The sequence below is a fragment of the Seriola dumerili genome, unplaced genomic scaffold (assembly GCF_002260705.1).
Source record: "Seriola dumerili isolate Sdu_G_001 unplaced genomic scaffold, Sdu_1.0 BDQW01000068.1, whole genome shotgun sequence".
Classification (NCBI taxonomy): Eukaryota; Metazoa; Chordata; class Actinopteri; order Carangiformes; family Carangidae; genus Seriola; species Seriola dumerili.
The window spans coordinates 15605209-15616143 of record NW_019174323.1 but is presented as its reverse complement, the minus strand read 5'-3'; the positions used below and the strand labels follow the sequence as shown (position 1 = coordinate 15616143).

The window sequence follows — 10935 nt, the reverse complement described above, 5'->3', positions numbered from 1 at the left end:
GACACTTGTCCGTCAATCAACGACACTGGCCAATCCTAGTGAAGTAGGCGGGATATGTGTGAGCAAAGAGGCTCGTCTCCGGAACAAGAGGTCCGCTCCACGCGACAGTAAGTTCCGTCAGATATATTATTGTTTACATTCAGATAGTGACACAGCAGGACCTGCCACAACCCGGACACCTCGGGCTATTGCTGGGAGATTTATTTTACTATTATATTTATTATTATTTATTTCACTTTAATTAGTCTGTAGCTTATATTTATATCCGTAACAGTTCAACTATTCGCTTTTTTTTTTATTAAAGTTTTATGTGCTAGCTACCGGTAAGCTAGCTAGCCGGCCAGCTGTTGGTGGATGTGAGTCAGCTAACTTTACATTAAGTTAGCAGCAGTTGTCATTTTGAAGACATTCCTTTACCATGGAGCAAACTGGCTCTTTCCCAGTGAAACTGTACATTTACGACCTGTCCAGAGGAATGGCCCGCCAGCTGAGTTCTGTCATGCTAGGTGAGTTTCTGGTGAGCTACCTGTAGGTTCACTTCATTAAAGCCGGGGTTAGTGCGCCCGGGTCCGTGAGAGAAACCAGGAGAGAGCGGGGCTGATACTCAGGCCTGAGTTACGACTGTTTTCTGCTCACTTTATAAAGGTGCCTGATACATAAATAAAGCTTCTAATTTGAATATGTTTATTTTATCTTCTCAGGGAAACATCTTGATGGGATATGGTGAGTGCAGCTTTTCATAAGGATATTTTTTTTTTCTTCTCACTGAAGGTCCTGTGAACTGTAGTCGGCTCCTTTCGTAGGCTTGGTCTTATAGAAAAACGTGTGTTTGTGTGTTACAGGCACACTGCTATTGTGGTCCATGGACAGGAGTACTTCTTTGTTGGGGAGGGCATCAACAAATGTTCACCTGTAAGTATCAGCACTGTCCTTTTTCTCGACCATAAAACACATTAAGCATTACCCTTTCACCGAGGTGTGTGTGTTGTGTGCTAGGGTGGTACTCCCTTGGGTGAGCCTGACTCCATCGTGGACCTGGGCTTCACTGAGGTTCCTGCAGAACTCTTCACTGAGTATCTGACTTCACTGGCAGAGTCGACATACAGGTAAAAGCTCAGGCTCACCTGCTACTCTCAACACAAATTTGAATCTCAGTGTGGTGATGTGGTGGATGGGTAGAGGGTCAAATGAAACATTGTTTTAGACATGTATTACACCAAAGATGTGATATAGACAATAATTATCTTTTTTTGAAAACTCTTTAAAAACATTGTCAGACATTATCATCATACCTTGTAAAATTAGGACTTAGAAAGTGAAAAAAATTAAAATGCAAATAATTGCAGGGCAAATACTTTGCTGCTCCACTAACTCTCCAAAAATACAATATACCCTACAGTGCTCCAGCATATTTTCATGCAAGCGATGGAGGGAACAAAAAGGCAACAAAAAAGAAATGAAATGCATCTCGAGCCTCACATTCCTCGGTTCTCCGTGTTATCTCTCAGTCAAAGTGTCTCTATCTTGTCTTCTCCTGCTCGTCACCCGCCCTCCTCCACCCTCTATGGCCTCTCTGTCTTTTCTCTAAATTAATGTCTCTGACTGCTCGTTTTATCTCTTCTTCCTTCTCTTGGTGCACAGAGGTGACACGTACAACTTGTTCGAGCACAACTGTAACTCTTTCAGCAACGAGGTGGCTCAGTTCTTAACAGGCAAAAAGATCCCATCGTACATTACAGACCTTCCATCGGAAGTACTATCCACGTGAGTCAATTTAATAAGCGCCATAAAGCTGCACTTACATTACCAGAGCTCTTCTTATTTTTCTCCTTTCTTATGCTGATGCTTTTCACAAAACTTGAAATCTTGAATTCCTAATGTATGATTAGTGCATAAAAATGATTATCCTTATGTTATGACGCATAACCAAAGCAAGTCCACCAAGCACATTTACATTTTTGGTGTTCATCTTTAAATGTTCTGCAAGATAAGTAGTTTGACATTTGTTTCCTGTCACATAGTTTAGGTAGATTCTGCTCAGGACATCATAGTCGTCCTAATGCATTGCTAATACAATCATCTCTTATCCCATGTACATGAAAACACAAGAAAAACAATTTTTGATCACACATTGTGTGCTTATTTTGATGTTTGGTACTTTTCTTGTGAATAGATGATCTCATAACCGCCCATAACTGCCCTCTCTTCCTGTGCGTCTCTGTATCAGTTGGATTGAGGTCTTGTTTTTGCTCAATCTTTTTATTATTTTCCTCTTTCCGTTTCCTATCTCACATACTGTAATTTGTTCAGACTTTCTTCAAGCCTTTTGATTTCAGTGTAACCATACGGTCTGCTGTGTTTCCTCTGTAGGCCATTTGGCCAGGCTCTCCGTCCCTTACTGGATTCCGTTGTCATAAATCCTGGAGGCAGCAACATAACCGGACAGCGATAGACAGGGCTCGGTATATTTTCATTTGAAGGTTTGGGTGAGAGTGGGATGTTCACCGCCGGCCACCAGTCAGACCTCATCTGTGCCTGTGACTGACACATTGATCTGTGCTGCCAGTCACATTTCCATCTCACCAACTATTCCTCGGATGCTCTTCTCGGTTCACTTTCAAGCCTGTTTCTGCACACTCTACATATCTGAACTTTTAAAGTGGGTCAGTGATGGGGACCAGGAGACTAAAATGAATAGATTGCTACTATGTGTGTGCTCTAAATCGGATGCACTTCCTGTGGTTCAACCGAATCATTATATATCCTACAGATTTGATTTTTTTAATTTGTTATTTTAAGCTGAACTCGTCCTTTGCCGCACTGGTACTGTTTCTAAATACACATCCTCATTCTTCACTAAGGTGCTTCATCATGGCAGTCTTTTAGGAAGCGTGTTAAAATTAGCTAACTAGTTCAGAAAGTGATTGATATGTATAGATATCAATATGCTTAAAATGATAACATGTTAAAAAGGACTGCAACAGTTACTTGTTAAAATGTAATTTCCTTGATATATACAGGACTTGTATATAACCAGCTCTTACCTCATTAGCCTGACTAATCCTGTCATAACTTAGCCTTATCATGCTCTTACCAAACCTTGTCTTTCGCCCTTCCTGTCGCAATATATCGATGACAGCTGACTCTTTGGGAAAGAGAGTGGAGTTTAATCCCTCTGATAAGATGCCACATCTTCCCATTGCAACACCTCCTTGTGAAAATTCTCTCCGGCTACATAGTTTTTGGTTCACTGTGCACATCTCGGGTTAAAAGTTGTGAGCCTCGCTTCATCAACGGCGGATGCTGTTAATTGCAGATTCCCAATTCTCCTGATGTTTGGGCACAGTTATGCTCCAAGCTGTATTTTAATGGCTGTTAATGGGTCTTGTGGTGTCTCCAAGGTTTTGTAATCCTCTAAATTTGTTACTTTAATAACTGAAAACAAGACCATAATGGTAAACAAGGTGCCAAATTGGGGTTAATAGTAGTTCAAGACAAATTAGCAAAAATATTCCACAGTGTCACAATGTTAAGAAATTCTTCCTGAATCTGCACCTTTGGTACCAAAAACTAGTCTCTCTTTATTTGTTATAGCCAAATTGTATTGCATACAGACATACAAGTCCAAAAATGTAATACATGAGTGATGAGCTGAGGGTCTTTTGAATGTAAATTTAGTGTGTGTGTGTGTGTGTGCTTTTCTTTTATAATGAAAAGCAGTCTAGTTCACTGCTGGTATTGGTATGGTTAATATTGCTCATTTCCCGTTTTGATTTTTTTCTCTTTTTTTTTTCCTGTGGATATTATTACTGCACTCCAAAGGGCAAGGCCACACAGTAAGTTAAAAAGGAAGGAAACAAGTCTCTCAGTAAAGTAGTTCTTTCAGCTGCTTTACCTTTGGGGAATTTGTAAAGTTTATAAAGGTAGACTGTTCAATATCCAACAATTCTGTCTGATAATATTGAAGAATTTGTACTTACGTTATGCCAACAGCCACTTAACTCCATTATCGTGTGGCCATTCGTCCCTCCTTAAGGAAAAACATGATGCCATCCAGTTTCTTTCTCAGTATATTTTAGTATTCAGGACAAAACCTTTTGTGAGTTACATTCCTGACTAGTTTCCTTTGAATTATTTTTATTTTGAATATACTTATTGCTATTATACCTACTTGAACATGCTTAAAGGGTGTCTGCAGGTCATTAACAAGTATTTAATTTAATTTTGCAAATACATGCACAAGGCCTCTATAGTCACTTATAATTCTCTTGAATATCATCGTGTAAGATCTTAATTTTTAATTAAAATATATAATTAGATTTAATTTTGTTTTTATTTATGCACTCGAGTGAACCTGTTGGGAAAAGGATTTTTCTAGATAAACTAAACTCCCTTTTAATAACCTGTCATACGATCCTGTGTAGGAGAAATTAATCGAAACTTTAACGTTATTTACACAAACATTGGTCTTTTTGTAATTTAAAGGTAAAAGTATTAAAGGGACTAAATTTACTGTGACCCTGCACTTGTTAAATGTGTGACCTTTTGAAACTTGACTCAAGTTGTGATATTAAAATATCCCTATACTGTTTCTTGTTCAACAGTATGATACTTGCAAATGAACGCCTTGATGTTTTATGTTCTCTGTTGGAAATGACATGAGTTTTTGTTTTATAAGCGATCTGCTTTTAGAATTGGTAGATACAGATTTCAGGATTCCAACTATCCCGAGTATCCTTTGAGTTAATGTAGTATCAAAAACAGCCACAAGGTGACACTACAGGTTCATTACAGCAGTGGCAGCTAGTCTGATGTCAGAATACATCAAGCCATCACATACATCTTGTATGTTTTTTACATTTCTAGTGAGTTAGTGGTTACTGGGGCGTGTTAGTTATTGTCACTGCGTCAGATCCCAGCTGGTAAAATCTTGCAGTTGTTCTGTAGTTGAGTGTTAAGGCATTTACATTCACTTATTTTAATATTTGTGCTCAATGAATCTCCTCTCAGTAGATCACTGTTGATTATAGCTGTTGTATTTTGGGCTTTATTCAATAGCATACACTGTATTTACGTTTAACAAAGAGTTGGTGAAAGTTCTCTCATCTCGATTATCTTTGAGCCATGTTGACTCATGATTTGTTTGTGAAAGTAACTTGATCCAACAAGGAACAACTGACTGCTGTCAACTTGTTATATAGTTAAAGCTGCAGGGAGTTTTGTTGAGTATTTAGTCGACCCCCAAGAGAAGCAAAGATCCTGTTTGATACAAACACGAATCAAACCAAAACCTTATATTAATTTTACAATCTTTAATATTTCATCTTCAAAAGTGGCATGAGTTACTAAACAATCCTCTGTAAAGAACATCTTGAGAACATTTTGGGTATAAATTAGTTGTAATAATAAGTACAGGTACATACAGTATATACACGTTTTTGCTACATACTGTATATCACACCAAAACACTTTGGATTTTCTTGGCTATCATATTTGTATTTGTACATTTATTATAGTTCCTTTCTTTTATATAGTCTGTCGCTTAACAGATACTGCGAAGTACTCAGAGACAACAACCTTCACAGGGCCAAAGTGGGACGAATTCCCTCCTTTCACTTGGTGCAAAGAAATAATTTTAATGAAGTTAAACAGTGACAGCCCAAAATCCTTACACAGCACTAAATATCACAATCTCCTCTCTGCATGCGCAAACGAGCTGCAGCATGCTCACAGACGTTTCACTGGAAATCAAATGCATACTCGCACAACGTCCCATTTATCAGTCACTCCTGTGTAAGTTCACGATAGAAACGTTATCACCGGTTTAGACAACCTGTCTGCTCTACGTTTGCTTTGTCCTACACTTGCAGTTAATTTGTGTCACTGCGTTTTTCCACAAATGAGAGAACTCGCTGCAAAGATTTGACATCCAGTACAGTAGGCCTACTTTAACCTCCGCTATTGCACATTAGAAAAATTGCACAACTCAGCTAATATAGATCTCTCTAAGTGTCGTGTTTTCATGTTACTAAAATCATCAACATGAAATAATAGCTTCTGTTAAACTCTGACATCAACTGCAATTATAATAAATACTCTTAAAATGACTTGGTTCATACAGCCCTTATTTAAACAAAATATATAGGAAAGTCCATTAAATAAGCATATTTACACAATATTCATAAATAAAGCAGAACACATGATTTTCAGATGATGTTTGCACTGCATAAAACTTAAAAATCACGTGTTCCAAAAAAGATTGAATGAAAAATGCACACAAGATGTCAAACATTTATCTTAAATAGATGAAAAAAGTGGCTTGTTTTTGCTACAAAGAACAGAGGGAGACGATTGTTTCAGGTGGAGAAAATACATGATTTCATACCAAGAAAAACATTGGAAGCACTTGTTCATGGCAAAGAACTAAACCCTCTATTGCTTATAAAAAAAAAAAACAAATTCTGTGCCCCCTAAACCAGCAGATCGTAACATTTTAAACTCACAACATCAAGCATTAAGAGGAAACGATACCGGCCAACGATCCTTTGCTGCGTCGGTAATGAGAATAAGTGAGCGATTACAGACGTGGTGAACTTTTGCATCAAATTATGAAAGAATGAAAAGAGGAGAAGAGATGTGTTTGGTGTCTTTATCACAGCATCCGTCACAGTGCTCTCAGTGTCATTTAATAACACGCCGTCTAGCAGAACTGGTCGTAACACGCTGTATAGATAATTAAAGTATGTTTGTTTGTGTGTGTCAGTGAATGGAGGGATAAGGGCCTCAGCCTGCAGCAAGACTCCCAGGAGACATCAGCTATCAAGATCTGGTTTTCACTTGACAGTTTGTGGTGTACAATTCGTGGCTCGGGGGGCAGGAGACAAAATATGTCACTGTTAGGTATCTGGGTGATGAGCTTATCTCTGTGGATGGTGTGTGTCTTCGGGTGTGATCACACCTTCACCATCGCTTGGTTCGGATCAAAGCTGATTTTGATTCTATTGCATTTGTTCTATTCTGTTTGTTTATATTCAAGTCGCTCGATTACAAAGGGAAATAGGGCTTATGAACAAAAATCTCATGAACTGGCAGATGCCTAGTCGTAGAATCACGTCTTCCTGCAAAGTTATCTTATTCTACTTTCTCTTATTATACTTGACGTGAATATGTCCATGGAGTTTATGACAACTCTCAAAACGGACAAGTCTAAGTACAAGTAATAGATGCTCGCAACCGACAGTGGTAATACCACGTCGGGTGTATGTCCAATTCTGCCACTTAAAAACAGAACAAAATGGGATTCATCCCGTGGACTCAAAGAGCAGCAGCAGCGGTTTAGCAGGTACGAAGTTAAGAATAGTTTTAAGTCTTTACGTGCTGCAGCTGGGGTCGTGAAAAGAACTTATATCCTTAATGAAGCTTTACTTCTTAGACACCAACCACATTAGTGCCTGAAGTTTTAAATCAGAGTATTAATCTTACTTGGATGTTTTAATCTATTATATAAATCCATCACAGAGACTTCCCCAAAGAATCTTCAGTGATTTCACCAGGATGGAATCAGAAGTTCTTTTAAAATGATATACTCTTTGTTTAAGTTTTTAATTCTTCAATAATCAGTATTTTTCATAGTTACAATAGATCAAACGACTAGGGTAAAGTCTCTGTCATGAACCCACAGAGGCTTTTCTCTCGTCTCTGCCGTGTCCCTCGGCTCTACAGAATGTTTGAGCATCTTTCAGCTCGTTGTTTTGGTTTTGGTTCAGTCTCTCCGTTCTCTTCTGCGTCGTTTTTCAGATGCAGCCGCGAAAAAGCTCAAAGTACGCTTCCTGCCCGGTACCAAAGGCCAGACGGGTAACAGGAGACCGAACCAAAACCAGAAGGAGAGTGTTTTTTTTTGGACTGTTAATTCATCAGCTGACCAGACAGGTGTCTCCAAATGAATGATAATGTTGTTTTGTATCTGCTGCATGTGTAATTAGGCAAGTGTTTGCTATTATGTTTTTAACAAAAAGTCCATAAATGCAGGCTTAAAAAGGAAGATTTTAATGTTACAGTGTTCTCACTTGTTGCCATGAGAGTCGTGGATGATGCCTCCAGATTTTGTGCGTCCTTAACATGCAACAGAAAGTCAGGGAGTTTCACCCTGCAGCGCTTGTTTCTCAGAACAACAGTACTTCTTTAACTTAAGGTTGAGTCCAGTGTTTTTCTGTGAAAATTACTCACTTTCTGCTGGTTGGGGAAAAAAAACCTTTTGCATATCAATCGCTCTTAGGGTCTGATTCATCTTCTGATGTGGGCGGAGAAGTCTCCAAAGCTGTTACCGGAATTTGATTTGCTAAAAATATGGTCTTTTTATGTGATGTCAGTGAAAGAGAGACTTGATACTTTGCTAAAGCCTGAATGTGTTTGATGCTGGTTATATTAGCTGCAAAGAGGAGGTGGTCTTGGTTAGAGCTCGTATAGCAGCGCTGTTAATATTGTATGCTACAGAACCACTTCACACTTTAACCGAATAAAAAGTATGGCGTCATAAAAATCCTCTCAGCACAAATATTATTACAGAACCTTTTGGAAGCCTTTCTGGACACGCGCAATCGTCGTCAACAGTTCACTTCATCGTGCAGTTCCTGAGGTTGTTGCAGACTTGAACCTTCACCGCCAAGTACGGCGGAAGCGTTGCATTAACTGTTGCTCGTTCGTAGCAGCAGCCGCCGCGGCGGCTCTGCACAGTGTCCTTTGCTGTCCAGCCTCCAGAGACAAAACGAGAAGTGTCTAATGCTCCAGGTCTGGAAATGCCTCGGCGAATTCCCCTGTAATGGTGCCTGAAGGTAGAAAATTACACACAGGCGTCCACACACTCTGAGTTACGACCCAGACAGTTCAGTAGTGAGAGACCCAGATCCACAGTGACTCCTACCCTTTCCTTCCCCCGAGGAAGGAAAGCACGCGTCCATGTACGTTCGTTTTTTCTATTTTTCTCTTCTCTCTCCTCCCTTTCTCTTCTTTTTCTAAAGAGTCCCAGCCTCTGGCGCCTCTGCTGTCCCTCTCTTTCCTCCTCTCCATCTCTCCGGTTGGGATGGAGGCTGATGGGAGCTGACGTGATGGTGGCATTGTCCTCACCGTTGAGTTAATGTAACCGCGGGGATGCTGTCCCTGTATGCTTGGCCTCATGGCACAGAATGCAAAGCGCTTCCATCGTGGAATGAGGGTGAGAGAGGCCGAGAGGGGACAGAAAGGAAACGAGGGAGCGAGCAGCTGTACATGGAGGTAGACTGAGAGATGCAACAGAGTAGAGGTGTTTTTACAAGAAGAACAGGTGGAAGCTTATCGAAGAACGTCTCAAAAAGGCCTGGAAATGCCTTTTTAGATGGTTTATGATTACACTGTTGGTATGTGACATAGATTGCATGGAGCTTATCTGACTTAATTACTAAATCTTTGAAATTTAATCTAAATTTTGGTGCCTTGATGAATTTTCTCTGATCCAGTTATTACAGAAGGAACAATTTTGGAATCAGCAATCTCCAATTAATCAAAAGTCTTGGTGCTGAAATTTTTTGGCTTCCAAATCCAATTTTATGCAGGAAAAAACAAAAACAAAACACCCAACCAACTGAAGCTGCGAAGGACAACCACCACTGCAGAGAATTTTAGTGCAAAAAAAAAAGATGAAAAAGCTGCATTATTAATCCAGGGTTCTCCATGGAGATACAGTATATGACCTTTAAACTTAATTTTTCTATTGAATTTCTGCTCTAATTAGCTTGCTAATGTGCCTGTTGTTACTTACAGTTGTGATTTAATCAGCGTGGCTTCAAGGAGCAGTTTGACATTTTCCAGAAAAAAAAATAAAAAATGCTTACTCACTTTCTTAAAGAGGTAGCCAAATCAGAAGATTGATAGCCTACTACTCTCATGACCGTATGCTAAATATGAAGCTACAGCCAGCGAGCGAACCTAGCTAGCATAAGGAGAGGCCAGCCTAGCTCTGTCTAAAAATAGCATACAATACAATACATAATGCTAAGCTAATTGGCTGCTAAATCGACATTTTCGTCTAACTCCCTTAAGAAAGCCTGCAAGTGTATTAACCAAAAATATTCCTTTATGTGTAGGGGGCCGTGGGTGGGTGTGAAGGGACATGTTTTTTCCCCATTGCAGTGCCTACAAAGGTGAAATAAAAGTTTGAAAAAAATAAATAAATAAATTCAGTGTACCTTCAAATTTGAGTGAATAGTTCCTGAGGTCTAAATCTTCAGCCTGTATGTGAACCACAGAAGTACAACTTAAAGGTTATGAACCACATTTACATCAGATGCAGTGAGTGACAACAGCTGCGTGTTTATACGCCGAATATCTCTTTGTTATTTTTTCAGCCCCGTGTACCAATGACCTACTGTCCCTAAGCTCAACCAGAGTTTCTTGGCTAACGCAAACGGCCAAATCTGACCTGAAACCAACATGTAAAATCCAGCTTGCTCCCTGCTTTAAGAGTTGGTGCTAGTAAAATTTTTTGTTGTTGTTTTGTTCTCCTATCCGTGTTCCTTTTTAAGGCCTGTACAACAGAACTGTGGTGGCTGAGAATCTGTGAAGGCTGTGTGACCTGTAGGAGCCTGAGAGTGGTTTTTAAGCAACCTTGATAGATTTCCTTTCTGGTAGAATCTATATACTTTGTATGATCAATGTACGAGACCCTTTGCTGGGGCCTATAATCACCTTTACTACCTGAGTCCATTCATCTGTAAGAGTGGTGGTTCTGCTACACTGTTCTCTGCTCTCCTTAATTCCACTTATTAAAACACCTCTTTTCATCTCCTCGATCTGAATGTCTCCCTGTTTTAATATTCCTCGCGTGTTGGGCCAACTGTCCCAATCTCTGGCGTTTTAACTAACACCAGAGCTTTTCGTTAGTGTGTGTAACATTGCAGCAGG

General features: G+C 39.6%; 1 protein-coding gene across 1 annotated transcript; it reads left to right on the top strand.

Annotated features, from left to right (window-relative positions):
- The first annotated feature begins 144 nt into the window (after positions 1-144).
- Positions 145-4623, top strand: LOC111219917 (desumoylating isopeptidase 1-like). The gene is made up of 6 exons (XM_022742766.1): positions 145-506; positions 702-723; positions 843-912; positions 997-1106; positions 1642-1764; positions 2371-4623. Exons 1-6 carry the CDS (start codon positions 419-421, stop codon positions 2450-2452), a joined length of 495 nt encoding a protein of 164 aa, XP_022598487.1. The 5' UTR covers positions 145-418; the 3' UTR covers positions 2453-4623.
- The last annotated feature ends 6312 nt before the right edge of the window (positions 4624-10935 follow it).

Excerpts from the sequence above, each read along its gene's own strand:
- LOC111219917 (XM_022742766.1), top strand. The coding sequence starts at position 419 with ATGGAGCAAACTGGCTCTTTCCCAGTGAAACTGTACATTTACGACCTG. Across the intron at positions 1,107-1,641 it reads CTGGCAGAGTCGACATACAG|AGGTGACACGTACAACTTGT; the intron begins GTAAAAGCTCAG and ends CTTGGTGCACAG. Across the intron at positions 1,765-2,370 it reads CCATCGGAAGTACTATCCAC|GCCATTTGGCCAGGCTCTCC; the intron begins GTGAGTCAATTT and ends TTTCCTCTGTAG.